Below are 23,349 nucleotides of genomic sequence, written 5' to 3'. Positions count from 1 at the left end.
AAAAAGGAAAACAACATGATAAATAGAAGATACAAAATAAGATGTCAAAATAAGTCCAAATATACCCATCACAATGCATTTAAGTGACTTAAATTTACCTATTAAGAAAACGAAGCCTTTCAGAATGGATAAAATCCAATCATATTCTACTAACAAGAGACACACCTAAAAAGCAACTATAATATGGAAATACTGACATAGGAAGGATGGACAAAAATATCCTTCTCAGGCAAGAACAAAAGAAAGAGGAAAGCTGTTGTGGCAATAGTGAGGTCAGGCAACATAGAATTCAGAACAAAAGGCATTAAGATTAAGGTGGGGCTTCCCTGGTGGCGCAGTGGTTGAGAATCTGCCTGCCAATGCAGGGGACACGGGTTCGAGCCCTGGTCTGGGTGGATCCCACATGCCGCGGAGCAACTGGGCCCGTGAGCCACAACTACTGAGCCTGCGTGTCTGGAGCCTGTGCTCCGCAACAAGAGAGGCCGCGACAGTAAGAGGCCCGCACACCGCGATGAAGAGTGGCTCCCGCTCGCCACAACTAGAGAAAGCCCTCGCACAGAAACGAAGACCCAACACAGCCAAAAATAAATAAATAAATAAATAAATTAAAAAAAAAAGATTAAGGTGGTATTTCATACTAATAAAATGAACAATCCGCTAACAGGATTCAGCAGTCATGAGTGCATCAATCATGTTCTTGTTTTATTGCGGTACAAAACACATAACATAAAATTTACCACCTTAGCCATTTCTAAGTGTACAGTTCAGTGGTGTTAAGGACATTCACATTGTTGTGCAGTCACCACCGCCATCCATCTTCAAACTCTTTCCTCTTGCAAAACCGAAACTCTGTACCCATTAAACAATAAATCCCCATGTCCCCCTCCCTCTAGCCTCTGGAAACCACCATTCTATTTTCTGTCTCAGAATCTGATTGCTCTAAGTACCTTATAAAAGTGGAATCATACAGTATTTGTCTTTTTGTGACTGGCATATTTCACTTAGCATAATGTCCTCAAGGTTCATCCAAATTCTGACAGTGTATGTCAGAATCTCCTTCCTTTTTAAGGCCAAATAATATTCCATTGTGTGTACGTACCGCATTTCGTTTATCCCTTCTCCATCCATGGACACTTGGGCTGCTTCTGCCCCATGGCTATTGTGAATAACGCTGCTATGGACATGAGTATGAACGCATGTGTCCATCAATGGTCAACCAACGGTCACTTGTTGAAACCTCACCGTCTTCTAGGTATGGCTCCAGGCGTGGGGAATACAGCAGTGAACAAGACAGCAGTCTGCCCTCCAGAGGCTTATATTCTAGTGGAGGCACGCAATACGCACACAAACGGCGCAGTCACGTGACAGCGGGTGCTGGTCAGTGCCATGAGGAAGATGAACCCTGTGGTCCATGAGTGACTGTAGTGAGCTGGGGGCTGTTTTATCCAGGAGGGTCTGAAAAGGCCTGTCCAAAGAAGGTGAAATTTGTGTTGAGACCTGAAAAGTAAGATGGTAGCTAAGACCTGTATAGGAATGAACATTCCAGGCGGAAGCAGCAGCAGGAGAAAAGAAGCCCGAGCCTGCATCCAGTTTGGAGCGTTAAAATGCTTTGAGGACGGTGAGGCTGGTGGGCAGCAGAAAGATGGGCAGAGGCTTGAGGACAGAAAGGGAGGCAGCGGTGAGGGGGCGGGGCCGTGTGAGGGGAGGGTCCATACGAGGGGCGGCCTTGAGGGCAGTGGTGCAGGGGTGGGAGCTCTGGAAGGTGTCAAGTAAGGGGAGGACCTGGTCTCCTTTACTGCCACGTGGAAGGTGGATTTCAACAGGGCCAGCGTGAAGGTGGGGATTGCAGTTGGGCGTGTACCCAACTCAGCCCTGAAGTGGGGAATGCCAAAACTGGTAGCTCTACAAGGAGAAGTTGAGAAATCTATTAATCACAGCGGGCAGTTTTAACCTCTGGGTGAAGGAGAGTCTCTCAGCCCCGCCCGTGTTGCCCTGTAGCTCCCACTTTCTCCCCGGCCCCCTGTGGCCATCCCTCCCACGCCTCACCCCACGTCTTCATATCACCTCTCTCTTCTTCCCAGAGCCTCTAGCGCCTCCCAGCCCCTGAACGCCACTGACGGTTCTTCCAGGCCCTAACATCCTTCCAGTGACACCCCCCCAGCCTTCCTGGCCTCTCCCAGGCTCTCCCAATTCACCTCTTCCCTCCTACGTCCCCCACCCCTTTTGGAATCTCAGCTCCTCTCACCTCCTTAGTTCCTTCCATTCCCAGTCTCTCCCTAGCAACTCAAATCCCCAAATCATCCCCAGTTCTATTTCATAGCTCCCCTAGTCCCTGCCTAACCCTCCCAGACACTCAGTCTTTTTATACCCCCAGCCCTGAACTCCACCAACTTCCTCCCATTTCCCAGAGTCCCTCCAGGTCCCCCCACTCCCCGTTTGGTCCATCTGCTTAGAGACTCATTTTCTAGTTCCCCATGTGGGACCAGAGCATCTTTATTTATTTTCCATTATTTCCCACTTGCCAGAAGGGCCCTTGCACTGAGACCCTTGGTTGGCCAGATATGAGTAAAACACAAATGTGGTTTAATGCCACCTCCAGCCACCCCCGGACCCAGGGAGGAGGAAAGGCAGGGTCCCCCAGGCTCCCTTTCATTTCCAAGCAGGATGAGAGCATGCTGACCCCAGGGTGGGGGCAGGGCCCATCCTGGCAGCCAGGGAGCTCCAGGTCCAGCCAGTGGAGGGTCCTAGCAGCTGCCACCACACAGACCCAGCCAGAGCATGGGGCCTGCTGCAGCAGGTGGTCACGGAGTGGGGACCAGAGGGGTCTGTTTTAGGAAGGGCTGTGATTTATCAAGATGGCCAGCCCTGGTTACCTCCCTTCCCATCTGTCCTATCACCACGCAATTCCTCCAAACTCCTGCCAGCTCCTCCATCCCTTCCCAGACCCCCAGTCCCTCAACCCCACCCATCCCCCAGTCCCTCCAACCCTCCACAGGGCTGCCTAGCGTCTGTCCCACCCCCCCATTTCCCCTCCGGTCCCTGCCATTTCCCCAGGGCCCCAGACCTCCACCTGGGTTAAGGCTAGGGGACTGGGATCCCCAGAGGATTGGGCTAAGAACTGATGTGCTTGTGTGTGAGAGGAAACTACCCAAGGCAAGGGAAAGAACCATCATAGAGGAGTAGACCAAACATTTCTGGGGCTCACATAGGAGTAGGAATAGTCCCTGTTTCCACCAGTCAGAATGGAGAGGCCTCGTAATATACCAAGCATTGGGTAGAGTCTTCAGATGGGTCATGCATTTCAACAAAATGAAAAGGCAACTCATGGAATGGGAGAAAATATTTGCAAACCACATATCCGATAAGGGGTTGATATCCAAAGGAGATAAGGAATGCATACAACGCAATAGCAAAAAAACCCAATTATAAAATGGGCAAAGGACCTGAATAGATATTTTTCCAAAGAAGATATACAAATGGCCGATATGAAAAGATGCTTGACATCACTAATTATCAGAGAAATGCAAGTCAAAATCACAATAAGATATCATTTCACACCTGTTAGGATGTCTATTATCAAAAAGACATGAGGGACTTCCCTGGTGGCGCAGTGGTTAAGAATCCGCCTGCCAATGCAGGGGACACGGGTTCGAGCCCTGGTCCGGGAGGATCCCACATGCCACGGAGCAACTAAGCCCATGCGCCACAACTACTGAGCCTGCGCTCTAGAGCCCACAAGCCACAACTACTGAAGCCCGCACGCCTAAAGCCCATGTTCCACAACAAGAGAAGCCACCGCAATGAGAAGCCCATGCACTGCAACAAAGAGTAGCCCCTGCTCACTGCAATTAGAGAAAAGCCCAGGCACAGCAACAAAGACCCAATGCAGCCATTAAAAAAAAAAAAAAAAGACATGAGATAACCAATGTTTTTTTTTTTTTAATTAATTAATTAATTTATTTATTTTTGGCTGTGTTGGGTCTTCGTTTCTGTGCGAGGGCTTTCTCCAGTTGCGGCGAGCGGGGGCCACTCTTCATCGCGGTGCGCGGGCCTCTCACTATCGCGGCCTCTTTTGTTGCGGAGCACAGGCTCCAGACGCGCAGGCTCAGTAGTTGTGGCTCACGGGCCCAGTTGCTCCGCGGCATGTGGGATCTTCCCAGACCAGGGCTCGAACCCGTGTCCCCTGCATTGGCAGGCGGATTCTCAACCACTGCACCACCAGGGAAGCCCAGAGATAACCAATGTTGATGAGGATGTTGAGAAAAGTGAATTCTAGCACTCTGTTGGTGGGAATGTAAACTGGTACAGTCACTATGGAAAACAGTACAGGGGTTCCTCAAAAAATTAAAAATAGAACTACTATATGATCCAGCAATCTCACTTGTGGGAGATTCATATCCAAAGGAAATGAAATCACTGCCTCTAAGAGATAACTGTACTCCCATGTTCGTTGCAGCATTATTCACGACAGCAAACATATAGAAAGAACCTAGGTGTCTGCTGACAGATGAATGGATAAAGAAAATTACACACACACACACATATGTGCGTACACACACACATATGTGCGTGCACACACACGCACATGATGGAATATTATTCAGTACCTAGAGGGGTGGGATAGGGAGGATGGGAGGGAGGCTCAGGAGGGAGGGGATATGGGGACATGTGTGTGCATATGGCTGATTCGCTTTGTTGTGCAACAGAAACTAACACAGTATTGTGAAGCAATTATACTCCAATAAAGATCTATTTAAAAAAAAGAAAAGAAGGAAATCCTGCCATTTGCAGATTCATGGATGAACCCGGAGGGCATTAAGCTAAGTGAAATAAGCCAGACAGAGAGAAAGTACTGCATGATATCACTTACACGTTAAAAAAAAAGTCAAACTCATAGAAACAGAATACAGTGGTGGTTGCCAGGGGCTGGAGAGAGGGGGGAATGGGGAGAGGTTGGTAAAAGGATACAGACTTTCAGTTGTAAGATGGATGAGTTCTGAGGATCTAATGCACAGCATGGTGACTATAGCTGATAACACACTATTGTATAGTTACTCTCTCAGCAGATCTTAAGCTTCTCCCACACATCCAACAAAGGTAACTATGTGCGGTGATGGATGTGTTAATTAACTTGACTGTGGGAATCCTGTCACAATGTCTATGTATATCAAATAATGTTGTACACTTTAAATATATTACAATTTAATTTGTCAATTATACCTCAGTAAAGCTGGTGGGGAGGGGAATAAGGATCATGCATTAGCAGGGCTAATTAGTCCCAAAATAAAGGCTTCCTGCCATAACAAAGTACAAAAAGAAGCCTGAAAGGACAAACTGAGTCACAAGTGAGTTAACCGTATGCCAGAACAACATCCAGTACTCTTTAAAGGAATACAATAAAACACAGTACATAAGATTCAACAAGATAAAACTCACAATATTCAGCACCCATTAGAAAATTACAAGACATATGTAACGAAACAGAAAAATCTGACCCATACCTAGGAGAAAAACGAATAATAAGAAACAGACCCAGAAATGACAGAGATGATGGAATTAGTAGATAAAGACTTTAAAACAGCTATTTTATTTTATTTATTTTTATTTTTTTAAACATCTTTATTAGAGTATAATTGCCTTACAATGGTGTGTTAGTTTCTGCTAAAACAGCTATTTTAAATCTTAAAATATAATCAAGGAAAATCTGGCCATGATAAGGACAGAAGTAAAAGGTATACAAAAGAGACCAAAATGGAACTTCTAAAGCTTAAATACACAATATCCGAAATGAAATATACACTGGATGGGCTTAAGAGCAGATGAGATATTACAGAAGAGAAGATCAGTTTCCTTGAAGAAATTGCAATATAAGCTACCCAAGATAAAGCACTACGAGAAAAGACACTGAAAAAGAAGTAAGCAGAGTCGTGGCGGGCTGTAGGACAATATCAAGCAATCTAACATATTCCAATTACAAATTGAAATCCCAGAAGAAGAGGAGAAAATGGGGGAACAGAACAAAGTATTTGCTTGTTTATTTATTTGGCTGCGCCAGGTCTTAGTTGCGGCATGGGGGATCTTTTAGTTGTGGCAGGTGGGATCTTTAGTTGTGGTATGTGAATTCTTAGTTGCGGCATGTGGGATCTAGTTCCCTGACCAGGGATTGAACCCAGGCCCCCTGCATTGGGAGTGTGGAGTCTTAGCCACTGGACCACCAGGGAAGTCCCCAGAACAAATATTTGAATAAATCGTGGCTTAAAATTTTCCAAATTAGATGAAGACTATAAACCCATAGATCCAAGAATCTCAACGAAACCCAAGCAAAGAAACAAAGAAAACCACACCAAGGCACATCGCGATCAGATTGCTAATACCAATGATAAAAAGAAAATCTTAAAAGTTGCCGAAAAGATTCGACTTCTAACCAAGATGGAATAATGAGGATTGGATTTACCCTCTTACTGAAACAATCTAAGAACAGACAAAATATATGAAATAACAGTTTTCAAGACACTTGATTTCAGGCAACAAAGGACAGTGATCTCTGAAAGATGGGGAAAAATTAGGTGAACTCTACAATTGCTCCAGTTCACTGTTTTGGGTGTACTATTGTAAGGTTCTTATGCTATACATGAGATGGTATAACATCACTGTAACCTATAAACCTGAAACCAACCAGTAACAACAATAAGCTATAGCCAATAAACTAACAAAGGGGATAAAATGGAATCATAAGTAATATTTGATTGATCCAAAGAAGTCACAAAAGGATGATAAATGGGAACAAATAAAGTGTGAAATAAGCAGAAGAAAATAATATAACAAGCATAATTTAATTAAGTAGAAAACAGAACAACAATAAAGTCAGTTATGCCAGAAATGAATTCAAAGCTGATTCTTTGAAATTATCTATAAAATGGGGTGGGGGATTATAGGCAGATTGATCAGGAAAAAGGAAAAGGAGGGAAGACACAAATTATCAGGAATGAAAAGAGGACATTTCTACAGATCCTACAGACATCAAAAGGATAATAAGGGAATATTATGAACTACTTCATGCCAATAAACTTGTATAAATTGTATAAATTCCTTGAAAGACACATGCTATCAAAGTTCACTCAAAAAGAATAGCTAACCTTTCCTAAAAAAAAACAAAAACAAGAAACTCAAGGCACAAATGCCTTCACAGATGAATTCTACCAAACAGTTAAGAAAGAAATACTAAAAATTGTGCAGAGACTCTTCCAGAAATCTGTAGAGAAGGAAATACTTCCCAACTCATTCTATGAGGCCAGCTCCTGGCCTGGTTTTTCCTGATACCAAAACCAGCTAAGAACATTACAACAAAACTACAGAACAATATCCCTTATGCACAGAGATACAAAATCCTTAACAGAATTTTAGCAAATCAAATTCAGTAATATATAACAAAATAAGGCATCATGACCATAAGGGGTTTATCCCAGGAATGCAAGCTTGGTATAACATTTGAAAATTAATCAATATAATCCAAATTAACAGTGCAAATAAGAAGAACTACAGGATCCTCTCAATAGACGCAGAAAGAGCATTTGACAAAATGCAACATCCACTAATGATTTAGGGGAAAAAAAAATACCTCAGCAAACTAGGAACGGAAAGGAACTTCCTCAACCTTACAGAGGACAGTCAAGATAAGCCTACAGGGCTTCCCTGGTGGCGCAGTGGTTGAGAATCTGCCTGCCAATGCAGGGGACACGGGTTCAAGCCCTGGTCTGGGAAGATCCCACATGCCGCGGAGCAACTAGGCCCGTGAGCCACAATTGCTGAGCCTGCGCATCTGGAGCTTGTGCTCCGTAACAAGAGAGGCCGCGATAGTGAGAGGCCCGCGCACCGCGATGAAGAGTGGTCCCCGCTTGCCGCAACTGGAGAAAGCCCTTGCACAGAAATGAAGACCCAACACAGCCAAAAATAAATTTAAAAAAAAAAAAAAAGGTAAGCCTACAACTAACATTGTACTTTAATATAAAAGGCTGAATGCTTTTCCCCTAAGATTAGGGGAGAAAAAAATCAGGATATCTGATTTTTTCCCCCCTAATATCAGATATCTGATATCTGTCTCACCTCTTCTATTCAAAATTGCACTGGAAGTCTTAGCCAGTGCAATAAGGCAAGGGGAAGAAAAGGCATACAGATTGGATAAGAAGAAGTAAAAGTCTTTATTCACAAAACATGATTGTCCAGGTAGAAAATCTTAAGCAATCTACCAAAATACTACTATAACAACTAAATGAATTTAGCAAGGTCTCAGGATGAAAGGATCAAGGTTAATATACAAAACTCAACTGTATTTCTTTATATTAGTGAGACATTAGTGAGACATTGAATTTTTAAAATATCATCTACATAGTATTTACAATAGCAGAAAATGCAATACCATACACAACAGAGGAAAACTCAAAACACTTAAGAATATATTTAACAAAATATATACCAAACATAGAAAATTACAAAATATTGCTGAGGTAAATTAAAGAAGTTCTAAATAAACAGACAGATATACCAAGTTGATGAATCATAAGACAGTATTATTGTCGATTCACCCCAAATGGATCTGTAGAGTATAACTATCCCAGTCAAAATTCCTGCAGGCTTTCTTTCTTGAAAATTGCTAAGATAATTCTAAAATTTAGCCAAAAAATGTTTTAAAAAGAAGAAATATATTAGAGGACTCAAACCACCCAATTTTGAGAGCTACTGTAATCAAAATAGCTCAGTATAAGGATACAGAGACATCAACGGCACAGAATAGAAAGTCCATAAATAGGCTCACACACACAGAGTCAATTTGAGATAGGCTGGGACGTGGGACCTGGGACCCTTTACTGGAGTGCTTGCACTTGCAGCTGGACAAATCTCTCCTCCTCTCCTAGAGCAACCAAATACAAAGAAACTATAAGGGACTAAAAATAAGTTCATGCATGTGCAGTTGGGGCGAATTATGAACAATAAGATACAGAAAGGCCACAAACCAACTGCCACTTCTGAGGTGCTGGGAGAAAAGCAGGGTACTACGCATGATCCCTGCATACAGCACCACAAAGGGGGTTGGTGGACCACCTAAGCTACACCTCCTGCCCAACCCATGGACCCACCCCTATTGTTACCCAATTTAAGGAGCCAGCTCGCGGCTCCTCCAGGAGTGAGCAAGGGCACCTGTTACTTGTTTGCGCTCCCTCCTGATGAAGCCTGAATTTCTCATCTGGCCTCTTTTCAATTTCTATTGATTAAAGAGTCCAAGGACCCGAGTCCGAGTCCGTAGCAAACTGATTTTCAACAAAGGCTGGAAAGTGTGAAAGGGATTGTCTTTGCTACAAATGGTGCTGGAATAACTGGATACCTATATGCAAAAATAAAATGAACCTTGATCTGTACCTCACACCATGCCCCCAAATTAATTCAAAATTAATCATAGACCTAACTATAAGAGCTAAAACTATAACACTTCTAGAAAAAAACATAGGACAAAAATCTTTGTGATCCTTTTTTTTTTGGCCGTGCCGCATGGCTTGCAGGATCTCAGTTCCCCAACCAGGGATTGAACCTGGGCCACAGCAGTGAAAGCCTGGAATCCTAACCACCAGGCCACTGGGGAACTCCCTTGGCAAGTACTACTTAGATAGGAAACAAAAGCAAAATGATAAATAGAACTTTATCAAAAATAAAAAAATCTGATCTTCAAAAGATATCATTAAGAAAAATGAAAAGGCAAGCCATATTTGCAAAATACATTTATCCAGTAAAGGACTTGTATCTAGAATGTACAAGGAATTCTTAAAACTCAATAACAACAGCTTACTTTTTTTAATGGGCAAAAGATGTGAACAGACACTTCACCAAAGAAGATATATGAATGGAAAATAAGCAAATAAAATGATGTTCAACATTATTAGACCTTAGGGCAATGCAAATTAAAACCACACGAAATGGAAGTGAGCAGCGGGGCAGTAATGACAGTAATGGTGCTGAGAGGCTGTGTGCAGGGCGACTTGGGCTTGGATCTCAGCTAAAGTACAGTATTCCAGCTGAACTTTCAGCAAGTGGACATTTTGAAAGCCATGATCTTCTTTGAAAAGGTTTTTTTCTTGTGTGAAAAATGAACTTTTTCCCAGTCATCCTCTTAAACTGTCAGAAATAAAATTTCCAGCTCAACCAAGACAAAATGAATTTTTCTACACTGAGAAACTCTGGGGTCTATTTGCTCCGCTAAAATTACAAATGGAATTCAAAGCAATGCAGCATGTTCTGCACCTTCCATTTCTTCCAAGCTCAAACCTTTCACTGGATATTTGAGGAATAATGACTAGCCTATTGAATTTGAAGATATTTTTAATGACACATCACAAAGTGAACTAATGGGAGAACCACACTTGGTAGAATATAAACTCAATTTCCTGTAACGCAGTGTGCTACTCATGAAAATAGAAGGACTGCTTCTTGTTTATAGTCATCTATTTACTATAATTTCGTGTACACAACATTAAAAGTACTGACACATTAGAAAAAAAAACCCCAACAAACCCACATACACATACCCAAGAGTGGCTAAAATTTTTTAAAACTGACAATGCTAAGTGTTGTCAAGAATATAGAGCAACTGGAGCTTTCATCCATTGCTGGTGGGATTGCAAAATGGTGCAGTCACTCTGGAAAGTAATTTGGTAGTTTTTTTTTTTTAAATCAAGTTAACCATACACTTACCATATGAACCAGAAATCCCACTCTTAGATATTAACTTAAGAGGAATAAAAACATGTATTCACACAAAGACTTGTACACAAATGTTTATAGCAGCTATATTCGTAATGATAAAAATTTGGAAACGACTCAACTCCGTCAATGGGTGAATAAATAAACTGTAGTGTATAGATACAATGAACAGTACTCAGCAATACAAAGAAAAATCTAGTAATACATGCAACAATATGAATGTTTCTTAACATTAATGCTAAGTGAAAGAAACCAAATCTGAGTGATTATTTGTTGTATGATTCCATTTATAATCTGTAAATCCTCAAAACATGATTCCTTTGGTGAAAGCAAACGTATAAGGATAGAAATCAGATTGGTGGTTGCTAAAGGCCAGAGATAAGAGGTGAGGCAAAGGGCACAATGAACCTTTTTAGTCGAGGGAAATGTTCTTTATGCTGATTGTGGTATTGGTCAATGGTGGTATATAGTTAAAATTGGTGAATTTTACTTTAAGTAAATTATACCTCAATTTATCCGATTTTTAAAATAGAATGCATGACAGACTTGCTGGCTACCACTGTTTTTTTTTTTTTTTTTTTTTTAACATCTTTATTGGAGTATAATTGCTTTACAATGTTGTGTTAGTTCTACCACTGGTTTTGATAGTAAAGTGAAGACAGTTTGCTGCACTGGAAACTGGTTCCCCTAAAATCTGTTGGAAGGAAAGAATGTGTGACTGTTTCCCGTGGGCCAGATGTGAGCCATAGGAGAGCGAAGACCTGCATAGAGCGGTAATAAAACCTGTCCAAGAGCGCCACCAGGAGGGCAGCTGAGACTTAGCAGCAAGAAGCTGAAGCCTAGGCCTGCCCGTGGGCCTAGGAGAGGTCAGCTGCCAGACCAGACCAAGGATGAGACTTGTGGGTGACAGACCCGGGTAATGGTGTGGGCTAGAGGGTTGGGAAGAACTTACAAAAGAGCCCCGCTAGATGAAGAGTCAGCTTTATACACATGCCAGGCCCGGGGAGATTGTGTGGCAGCTCACACAGTACTAGTCAGAATAAGACCTTTCTTGCCCCTTTCCTTCTCCTTCTCCCTCCCTCATTTCAACTCCAGAGAAAGCAAAAGCAGCCTAGTGAGTGAGTGAGGAAGAGGATCTCAGGGTGTAAGAGAAGTGGGGGAATGGAAACAGGCGTTTGTCAGACGCACACATTTCCCCTGCCCCCGCCACCACTCACGCACACTTTTTCCAGCTGCATGCTGTCTACCCAAAACAGATCGGGAAGGTGCAAGGGAGACATTTTTAACCTTAAACTTTTAATTTTTTTGACTTGTACTTTTTTGCATTTTTTATTGTGGTAAAATATATATAACATAAAATTTACCATTTTAACCATTTTAAAATGTATAATTCAGTGGAACCGAGTACACTTACATTGTTATGTATCCATCTCCAGAAGCTTTTCTTCACCCCCAACTGAAACTAAAGAACTAAAAATAGAACTACCATATGATCCAGCAATTCCACTTCTGGGTATTTACCAGAAGAAAACAAAAGCACTAATTCAAAAAGATACATGCACCCCTACATTCATTGCAGCATTATTTACAATAGCCAAGACACAGAAAAAACCCAAGTGCCCATTAACAGACAACTGGTTTAAGAAGATGTGGTATAAGTATATACAATGGAATATTATTCAGCCATAAAAAAGAATGAAATCTTGCCACTTGTGACAACATGGATGGACCTAGAGGGTATTATGCTAAGTGAAATAAGTCAGACAGAGAAAACAAATACTACATGATTCCACTTATATGTGGAATCTAAAAAAAAAACCAGACAAACAAGACAGAAACAGACTCATAAATACAGAGAATAAATGGGTGATTGCCAGAGAGGAGGAGAGTGGGGGAATGGACAAAATAGGTGAAGGGGATTAAGAGGTACAAATTTCCAGCTATAAATAAATAATTCAGGGGTTTCCCTGGTGGCGCAGTGGTTAAGAATCTGCCTGCCAATGCAGGGGACAAGGGTTCGAGCCCTGGTCTGGGAAGATCCCACATGCCAGGGAGCAACTAAGCCCGTGCGCCACAACTACTGAGCCTGCGCTCTAGAGCCCGCGAGCCACAACTACTGAAGCCTGCAAGCCACAACTACTGAAGCCTGTGCGCCTAGAGCCTGTGCTCCGCAACAAGAGAAGCCACTGCAATGAGAAGCCCGCGCACTGCAACGAAAAGTAGCCCCCACTAGCCGCAACTAGAGAAAGCCCACATGTGGCAACGAAGACCCAACGCAGCCAAAAAAATAAATAAATAAATAATTCACTGGGATGTAATGCACAGCATAGGGAATATAGTCAATAATACTGTAACAACTCTGTATGTTGACATATGGTAACCAGACTTATGGTGATCATTTCATAAAACATAAAAATATTGAATCACTATGTTGTACACCTGAAACAAATATTGTATGTAAATTATAATTCCATTTAAAAAATAAAGATATACAGTCTGGGGCTAATACAACAGGTTGAAAAGTCCTCAAAGCACAGGCTCCTTACCATACTATCCTAGTGTAGCTCCACCATTCCCATGGTCTAGGTCTAGAGTCTGGGTCCAGGCAGGAAGAAAGAGAAAAGGCAAAGGCTTTTGGAAAGATGCGGGAAATTGTCACTCAATCATTTTCTGTGTTCTGTGGTTCGGAAGAGTGTCCTGGTTGACAAAACCTGTTCTAAAAGACCAAGAAGCCAGAAGCATGGCAATGTCTCTTGGAAGGGCCAAACTGGTCCATGATCCTCATCTCCAAATACTGAAGTCACTCACACAAATGAAAAGACCTGAGATCAATTATCTAACTGGCTGAGCTTAGGCCACATGTGTGCTTTGTCAAACACAATCTTATGGGATAATTGTGGTTAAGCAAAAATTGGAGGGAGAGCTCCTTTGCCCAAAGCAGGATGTCTGGGAACAGAGTTTCACCAACAGTTTCTCTCTGTAGCGTTCCCCAGGGGACCCCAGGGAGCACAGTTTGAAAACCACTTATCCATCGTCCTCATTGTACAGATGGGAAAACTGAGGCCTGGGAAGAGGCAGGGGTGTGCACCAGGTGATTTGGGGCAGAGGTGGCAAGGGATCACAGGCTCCAACTCTTACGAAGAGCTCTCCCATCCAGCAAAACAGCTTTACAATTTGTAACGCATTTTCACTGACAGGATCTCAGATGATGAAACGAGGGCACAGAAGCAGGAACTGACTCGCCAGAGGGCACATGGCTAATGAGTGACCGAGGTTTAACTGGATCTCAGGCTTTCAGATCCTGAAACCAGGATCTGTTGCCTAAAAGTATTTTTACTTCAAATTCATCTATGAATTTTGGCAAGCCTTTAAAAAATGTAAAAATTAGGAAGAATCTCACCTACTCCCTTGAAGCAGGAGGATTCGCTTGTTCATCTAACTGTAGCTGGGTTGTCACGTTCTCCATAGAGAAGCTACTATAGATCTCGATGCCTCCAGCAATGCCCCCTGCACAGGGAAACCCACTGAATCTTCGGCCAGTCAGCAAAGGTATACTCATATCTATTGCACATCATTGGTGTGTGTGTGTTGGGTGGGGTGGGGTTATTTGTTTGTTCAGTAACATCAAACACTTGCTGGGCTCCAATTTACAGTGTCAGGGACTGTGTTAGGCTGAGATTAGAGATGAATTAGACAGAGCTTCCTGTCCTCGTGGAGCTCAATCCAGAGGCAGACGGTACACTTAAACCACAAAGTCATTTTAGATAGTGGAAAGTGTGGTGATGGAAATACGATGATGAGATACCAGCGACAGGACGGGCTGCCACTTTAGATTGAGTGATGGGAGAAGGCCTTTCGGATGAGCTGAGATAAAGGTGAACAACAAGAAGGTGGCAGTCATGTGAGTATCTGGGGAAAACAATCTCATTTGGCCTTTTTAGTGAACTGAGAAAAGGCCAATGTGGCTGGAGAAAAGGGGAAGGTGGTACAAGAAGAGCCCAGGGAGGTGGACTGGGGTCACATCATGTAAGACGCTGTAGACCACGGTCAAGTTCAAGTTCTGGAGAAAGGCAGGTAATTAGGCAGGGGCGACCTAGGTGGGGGTTCCCAGGAGGCAGCTGAAGAGCGGTCCAGGTCCATTCATTGAAATGCTCCCGAGAGTGAGCGGCGCGGCCCGAAGCTTTGGCTTTAGCCAATCAGAGCCTGGGGGCGGGGCCAGAGCCAGCAGCTAGTCGGCGACCCCTGTGGCCCACCTGTTCCTTGTCGCTTCTAACTCCCACCTCCTCAAATGAGACTGGCTGTTCTCCGGTTTCCTCGACCACCACGAAAGGAAACCCTGGTCTTCAGCGTCCGGACCCCTGAAGGAAGCAGGCGGACACTGGCTCCCACCCGCCGGGATCGCTTTCCCCGGTGTCTGGTCTTGTCTGCGGTGGGGGGTCGAGGCGGCGGCCAGGAGGCCGGCTGGGGGCGTAGCAGGGAGCTTGATGAGCCCCAGAGCCAGAGGGGCCGCAGGAGCCCGAGGTGGGAGGCCACGGGACAGCCCTGTGGCCTGACCCTCGCAGGAGAGACCTGCAGCTTGCTTTTTTTTCGCTTAGTACGTCTTGAAGGGTGTCCACGTGGAGACATGAAGACCCACCTCCGTCTTTAAATTGCTGCATGATGCAGAATTACCAGTGCTTAGGTCACCCACTCCCAAGCTAACGGACTCTTTAGTTGATTTTACTTTTCTGCTATAACTAATGGTCCTTCAGGAAACATCTTTGTCATTCTTCTTGTACCTGTATTTCTCTAAAGTTGTCTAATTCCTCAGTCACAGGCAGGCCATCAGTTACATAGGTGAGTGGCAAAGTTAGGTTGTGACTTAGAAGGTTTCCCCTGGGGCGGAGGGGAAGGGGATTGGATAAATTCCCTAGGAATGGTTGTGGCCGACAAAGCACAAAGGCCTTGGGCTTAGACATGCTTTTGCTTCCAGTTTTGCTACTTATTGAAGACTGGTAGGCGAGACCCCCAACCCCCCGGGGCCTTATTTTCCATATCTGTGAAGAGGGGACACTGGGGGGGTGGTGAGAAGGGCTGGTAAAGTGATTTGTAAGGTTTGTTGTGCTGAGAAGGCCTTATATTACCAGCCTGTGGTCTAAAAGTACACAAGAGAGTTGACTAAAATAATTGCACAGTTGTATTGGTGCCATAAACGTGTGTTCTTACTGATGGCTTAAAAGAAAAAGACATATTTGCCTTATTACTCAGTAAGGTGGGCAAAACAAAACATTTTACTTTGGAGTTCGGGCAGAGAGTGTGGTGAGAAGTGGATCATGGCCTTCTCCCGTGGGGCCCTCCATCCAGGTCCTCGGGCCTTCGGCCAGCAGGTAACCTGGGGGCCGGGGACAGGCTGCCCATTGGCTGGGCCCAGACCTCTCCCCTGCCCCCATCTCCTAGCCAGACCCTGCTGACTGCCTGATCTCTCGGCCCAAAGCTGGGGGCTCAGGCGAAGCCCCCGCCCAGCGGCGGCACTTCTGGGAGTTGGGTGGGGCAGGGCGAGAACAGCGGCCACTCGAACCCCACGGAGGCTGTAAGAACTCTGAGGGCCCGAGAAGGTGGGTCTACCTGGACAACAGTTCGGCCACCCTCAGGCCTTGGAGCTGTGTAGATCCTGGACGTGGGGTGACCGCTCTGTCCCAACTGGACGAGACCTCCCCTCGTCCGGACACCTTAATGGGCCTGGCAGGTGAGTGGAGCCCTGGTCGACAACGGGTGCCTCACCTGGACCAGACAACATCTGACAAAGGCCTTAATGGGTGAGCAGAGCCCCGGGTGAGGAGGGGTTGAAGGGCAGTGGTTGTCGTTTCTACCAGACCTTGATCTCAGGAGATAGAAATGGTGGAATAACAGACCATATTTAGCCAATGGGAAGTACCCACCGCCTTTTGGTTAGATTTACTGGCTGTTTATAGAAGGCCTGTCTATATAATACGAAAAAGCTACTCGCAACTCACCACCCTCCACCCGCACCACTTTTCAAAAGAAAACTTGCCCCATCTAGGCCTTCTAGATGTAAAGAGGTTGCCCACGGATAACAGAGTTAGAAAATCGCACATCTTGTAAATGCCCATTTGTTTTCTTAAAAAGTCATAGGAAAGAAATGTCTTCTGGAAATGACATTTTGAAATGGAACAGTTAAATCACCTCTAGAAGTGACATCAGGGGTGATCCAGGTCCACGTATGTCCAGTGGGTTAGAGGACATGGAGTGGCAGACCTTGAGGAGGAAGGAAAGAAGCTTCTGCGCCAGACTGGTCACACTTGGGAGACATTTCCATGTCATAACCATTGTTCTGTGTGTGCATTTTATTCCTCACTGCTGTATAAATAGTTGACAATGCTAAGTACTTTTTTGAAGTATCTAGTGGATGTTCTGAAGCGCCTGATATATGTTAAAAGTAGAGGTAGTAAAAAGACATTTTGTAAGTATCTTTTTGTTAAGATTCATATGAAATATTGTTATTCTGGGGGGGGGAGGGATTGGCCAAACCACCTTTCTGAACAGTACGCACTGTGTCTGTGTGCTGGTTCGAGAGGGAGGGATGTGTGTGGATGTGTTCATATTTACATTTTGAGGCTGACCACTGATGTGTGTGCATCTCTTTCGGCTGTACTATAGAAATACATTGCTGAGTAATTCAATGGAAACATATCTCCTTGCTAATATTTTAATAGTATACATTGGATAATGAATTCTCTTAGAAGCATTATACTTTGTGTACTCTGTTGCTTTATCTCTCATTTTTTTGTGGGGGGGGGTCGCCAAGCCATGTGGCACGCGGAGATCTTAGTTCCCCAACTAGGGATTGAACCTGTGCCCCTGGCAGGAGAAGCATGGAGTCTTAACCACTGGACCACCAGGGAAGTCCCTATATTTCATTTTTAATTGAACATTAAGGGAATGCAGTATTTTAATCATAACTCTGACAATATCTTTAGCTAGAGGCCTGTTGCCAATTTTGTCTTTTACGATACGTTTGTCGCCAAGAGAGGCAGGATTACATTTTTTTTCTTCCTGATTGAGTTGGTATAGTGTATTCTTGGTTATCAAAATACTCATATATTGAATAGCTTTGGGACTTTGAAACAGTGAATATTCATGATGTGTGAAAAAGCATGATACATAACTATACAATCTTAATTACATAAAAATGGATGTTTAGTTGTGTAGATACATACATGGGACCTAGAAGGACACGTCAAACTGTAAACTGTGATTATGGGTGACTTTTTTTGCTTCTTGTGTTTTTCAGTTTCCTATTATGCACATTAACTTTTAAGAAATATTTTAAAAATCTGTACAAATTTTACTTTGAAACAATTATTTAGGGACTTCCTTGGTGGTGCAGGGGACTCCATGCTCCCAATGCAGGGGGCCGGGGTTCGATCCCTGGTCAGGGAACTAGATCCCACATGCATGCCACAACTAAGAGTTTGCATACCACAACTAAGGAGCTGGCAAGCCGCAACTAAGGAGCTTGCCTGCTGCAACTAAGACCTGGTGCAACCAAATAAATAAATATTTAAAAAAGCAATTATTTACTGTAAACAAAGGTGGACTCACACCTCGACAAGATCTTATTTTAAATCATTCAATGGTGAGTGCCTCTGCTGTGCCTGGCACAGTTCTACGCACACGGGATACACAATGAACAAAGCAAAAATGTATGCTCTCAAGGGGCTTAAACACCACCTGAACATTTGAGATTTTCTGTGTGGCTGTGTCTAGACAGTGTTTTTTAAAATCTGTACTTTTGCAAATGTAGAGGAATAGGAATCAGATCAATTTTCTAAACACCACCCAGGGAAGGCAGGCAAATTTCTCTCCGTGTGTGATATTCATCCAGTGAACTAATACAATTCTGTGGCCTCCAACTGCAAATCAAATTTTCTGTAGGTCTCCTCTCTGGAATAGCTGTTTGGGTCACTTGTATAAAGGGGTAAGTATCCATCAAAGAAGCAGACTAGGGCTTCCCTGGTGGCGCAGTGGTTGAGAATCTGCCTGCCAATGCAGGGGACACGGGTTCGAGCCCTGGTCTGGGAAGATCCCACATGCCGCGGAGCAACTGGGCCCGTGAGCCACAATTACTGAGCCTGCGCATCTGGAGCCTGTGCTCCGCAACAAGAGAGGCCGCGACAGTGAGAGGCCCGCGCACCGCGATGAGGAGTGGCCCCCGCTTGCCACGACTGGAGAAAGCCCTCGCACAGAAACGAAGGCCCAACACAGCCATAAATAAATAAATAAATAAATAAAAATTAAAAAAAAAAAACAAAAAACTAAGAAAATCTGAATAAACTATAAAAAAAAAGAAGCGGACTATTTTGTGTTAATAAAAGATTGTTTCTATCAAGTTACCGCTGGTGACTTTTTTTCTGAAACAATGACATCATCCTAAAAACATCATAACGATGAATTCATATTGTTCTGTTTTACTCATATACTTGGTTCTTAAGAGATCTGTTGGACCCGGCAGCATTTCTAAGCTAAACACAGTAAAACAAAAGTTTTCATTGATCCTCTCCTCCACACGCTCTTGTGCTAAATGGAATTACAGGATAATTGACTCCAAATCTTTTTGCTGTGGGAGGCGATACGTGGTAAGTAAGAGAATGGCTTTGGAGTTGGGTTGGGTTTGAGGCTCACTTCCAAAGCTTCCGAAGTGTGTGACCTTGGGCAGGTTCATCTTGCTAAGCCTCAGTTTTCTTCTCTCTCTCAAAGGGGGATAACAGTCTCTACCTTCAAGAGCTGTAGTGAGGATTAAATGAAACTGTGAATTAATACCTACCACATAGTAAATACTCAACCAATGATCACTTTAATTATCTGTCTGGCATGGGCTGAGTAGGGACAGGGAGAACTGGATTCTTCCCGTTTTATCCTTAGGGTTGGGAGAAAGAGTTCTGGGTTCTGAATCAGAAAACCATAGTATTGGTTCTGCCACGAACTGGCTGTATGACTTTGGGCAAGTGACCTTCCTTTTCTGAGTCTGTTTCCTCATTTATTAAACAAGATAAAAGCCAACATTTGTTGAACGTCCAAGGGATAGGCTTATGTGTGGTATTACATGTATTAAATCGTTGATCCCTCACAGCAGACCCAGGTGGGAGGCGCTATTATTTTTCCATGCACAAACAGAGCTGTTAACACTTGGGGGGACGGGAAATACTTGCCGAAGGGCACACACACAGCAAGTGAGGGGCAGCTCAGGACTCAAACCCAGGCAGCCTGGTTTGGAAGCCCAGGCGCTTTGGGGCTGAGGAATGTGGCCATTCACACCAGGTTCAGTGTCACACACCCCATCCCAGCATTATTAGTCTTTCAGGGACCTCAGTGATACACTGTTCAGCTTTTCCCATTTGACAAATAGCAGAAACTAAGACCTGAGCAGGATAAAGAACTTATTTAGGGTCACACAAATTAGTGGCCTAAGTGGACCAAGAACCCAAGTCTCAGAACCCTTCCAGCCCAGAGAGTCAGAGGTCCGCCCCTGAGAGTCTTTTCAAAAACGAAAAACTGCACTTTCATTGTCAATTTGCCTGGGGTAACTGTTTACACCTTAGTCTGATCACAGCCCTACTTTCCTCCTATCTTCGTAAATTCTTAGGCGCTGACCCCAGTCACTTGGTGGCCGGGGCTTCATCAGCTCCACCAACAGCTGAGAGGAGGCACCGGGAAGTCAGAATGTGTTTCCTGCTCATAAATACAAGACAGGACGTGCCAGTTTCTTCTGCGCGTTTCTGCAAAGAACCGCGTGCTCTCTGCCGACCCTCAGCAGGGGGAGGCGTGTGGGAGCAGCCCTCCGGCCTCTTGCCCTGCACTGGAGGACAGGCGTGGATAAGCTGTCACCCAGTGAGGCCACAAGTCTGTGTCTCCACCTACCACTGCGCCTCTGAATGCGGTAAATAAAAAAGTGGATACCTGTTAAAAATCCGTGGGTTCGGAAACCTCGTGTGCTCTGCACTTTCCCACTAGGACTCTCCCGGGCTTCATGCTGTTTCGATTCCTCGGGGAACAGGAAGGTCTGTGCGGTAGCTCTCTGTGTGGTCAGGGGAATCTTTGAGGGTCCTTGAGACCTTTTTTCAAGAGATCCACTAATAGCAAGACGTTACGTGCCTTTTTCACTCTAATTCTCTCCGGAGTTTTGCGGAGGCTCCACGCACGGCGTCTGATGTTATGACAGACCACAGAAACCCGGATGAGAACCCAGCTGTCTGCTATTAAGCGGGATGTGCAAGAGATTTGCAAAACTGGAAAACGAATTCACTCTTTTATGGAAAACATGTTCATAAAAATGTTACTTCTGTTAACATATTTTCCATAAAAGAGTCCTCTATGCTTAGATTCTGTGTTTGGGGATGAAAGGAAACTAACCAGAACTGGTCCACAGCATGAATAAGTCATTATACCAATCAATCAATCAGTCAGTCTCCCAGGCGGTCTGCACTCCAGCTGAGCCTTCCCTCTCCGCCAAAGCAAGCTGCCTCATTTCTGGTCCACAGGCACTAGATGGCTCCCAAGGGCCCTTCTGGTTTCAGCAACTAAGACCTGGGAGCTCTCCCTTAGATTATAACCAAGCAGGACCCTATGGGGCCTTCCTGGGACAGATACCCCTTACCCTCTGCCACCTCTTGTCTGTAGAAAAACTTTAGCCAAAGAATAAATTTAGTCAGAGAAGCAAGAAAATGCAGAAAGAAATGCAAACAGTCAAAGAAGACAAAATAATCATAGTTTAACCATTAAGGAAAGTCAAGGACCTTTAGTTCCTCCTCAAGGGCTACAGTTTCACTTAACATCGCATTAGGAATAGTCCTCCAGGACATTACAGATTCTTCGTGAATATGAGTGTAAAGGCCACTTCTGGTTCAGCCCCACATGAGAACTGAACGTTTGTAGCAGGCTGGGCGCCATGCTGCCTGGATGGGGAATAAAGGAGACACCAGAAAAGCAGATGCGGGAGACCCGAGTCCACAACACTGATAAATTAGGGGCTGATCTCTTGTGGGAGGGAGTTCCGGCTCTGAGCAGGCGCCTTCTAAACGAGGGAATTTCCCTGCTTCACTCTAGGATGTGCTGGTGAATTTCATTCATCTGAGATCAGGCCTGGCCAGCATCAGTGGCAGGAGGCTCTGATGTGAAGGTCAGCCACGATAGAAAGTGTTTCTGAACTGACACTGACAGTCAGTGGAAAATGCAGCTGCTCTATTTGCTCTCTGGCTACTTACACCTTTTCCGGAGGGAGATTAGTCAGGGTCCCCGAGTAAGACACTGCTCCAAGCGGCTTTGGGCTTTCAGCTCTGTGGCTGAGTGAGGGTCAAAAAGCAGAACCAAATGACAAAAAAAGAAATCACCCCCGGATAGTTGGTAAAGATAGCACTTTAAAGTCACCTGGGGTATTCACATAGAAGTCCCAGCCGTTGCTGGGGTGACATGTTGGTGTGAAACTAGCAAAGAGGAGAGAGAGGAGAAAAAGGGGTGGGGGTAAGGGATGCCCCAAGTGTCATTCTGTGAGGCTCGGATTGTCAAGTTCAAAGTGCTCTTGGCTTTCTTCCTCTGGAGAGCGCTCGTTACCTCATGGAGTAAGCGATGACAACATAGTTAAGCTCTGAATCGATCAGCTTTCTGTACTTCCTGTAAATTTCCCGCAGTGTCCTGTCCTCTTCATTCGTCTCATATCTGTTTGTATAAATTCTCACCTGTGCCGATAGACAAACACCTCCGTGCGCACACACACACACACACACACACACACAGTGGCTACATCACCCGGACCCCGAAGACAATCTGAATGATGTACACGTACAATTGTTGGCAGAATCAGGAAAAGCCGAAACCCAACTAAGGATGAAAGCTCCAGATTACCTTCCGTGAAACTGTTAATTTCCAATGGACGGACTTGTGAGACGTCCACCCCCCCGTGCCCTGCCTCACTCCTGACCTTCATCCCAGAGCAGGAACACTGGGGCTGGACGCCTGCCCGCCTAGGGGCCTGGGTGCCCTTGCCCGATCCCCATGGAACCCACCCCGGGGGGGCTCTTACCTTGAGTGTGCGCAGGGCACACCGCCCTTCTTCCTGACTCTGCAGGATCTGCTCCACAAACTTAACATCAAGGAAAGCCCAGATTTTGAAGTAAAACAACTTCCTGCAGGATAAGATGAGGCGGTGCAGCTCCTCGTCCAGAGACTCATGTTTGTTGTTGAACTCAAAAGTTAGTTTCTGGAAAAGCACCAAAGGGGAAGACGGATGTGGACAGAGATGCTGGGATTGGCTGGATCATTTCATAACACCTTCGTGCCCTGGCTTTGGCCTGGCAGCCCACGGTGGTTCAAGCGCTTTAGATAAGGGGCACTGGACACGCAGGTGTCGGAAGAAGGGATTTGGGAATGAAAGTGATCTCATCCAAATTTACGAAACTTGGAGTTTCGAGGCAATGTATCTGGAGTCTGGAGACCAAAGTGGTGGTCCTGGCTCTGCGATGGACTAGCCAGGTGACCATGGGCAGCACCGAATGGTTATGATGTCTGCCTGCCCACTTCAGGGCTGTGTGAGCGTAAATGAGCTCT

At 44.6% G+C, this 23,349-nt stretch overlaps 1 protein-coding gene and 1 pseudogene across 3 annotated transcripts in view; one reads left to right on the top strand and one right to left on the bottom strand.

Moving 5' to 3' along the window:
* FBXO39 (F-box protein 39) overlaps window positions 1–23,349 on the bottom strand; it is a 41,073-nt gene that overhangs the window by 11,801 nt on the left and 5,923 nt on the right. The window contains exons 3-4 of one of the 3 annotated variants that reach the window (XM_061175027.1): window positions 22,826–23,002; window positions 20,889–20,953 (exon numbers count right to left, since the gene is read on the bottom strand). In XM_061175027.1, the coding sequence (XP_061031010.1) occupies window positions 20,912–20,953; window positions 22,826–23,002 (219 nt within the window). In that variant the 3' untranslated portion in view covers window positions 20,889–20,911. Of the gene's footprint in view, window positions 1–20,888; window positions 20,954–22,145; window positions 22,482–22,825; window positions 23,003–23,349 lie in introns of those variants that run through there. The other 2 variants (XM_061175026.1, XR_009698223.1) reach the window with 2 other exon arrangements.
* Window positions 9,944–10,439, top strand: LOC133080369 (proteasome maturation protein-like; annotated as a pseudogene).

The sequence above is a fragment of the Eubalaena glacialis genome, chromosome 19, assembly GCF_028564815.1.
Source record: "Eubalaena glacialis isolate mEubGla1 chromosome 19, mEubGla1.1.hap2.+ XY, whole genome shotgun sequence".
In the NCBI taxonomy this organism is placed as follows: Eukaryota; Metazoa; Chordata; class Mammalia; order Artiodactyla; family Balaenidae; genus Eubalaena; species Eubalaena glacialis.
The sequence above is the reverse complement of the archived record's forward strand: the minus strand, read 5'-3'. Positions and strand labels throughout refer to the sequence as shown.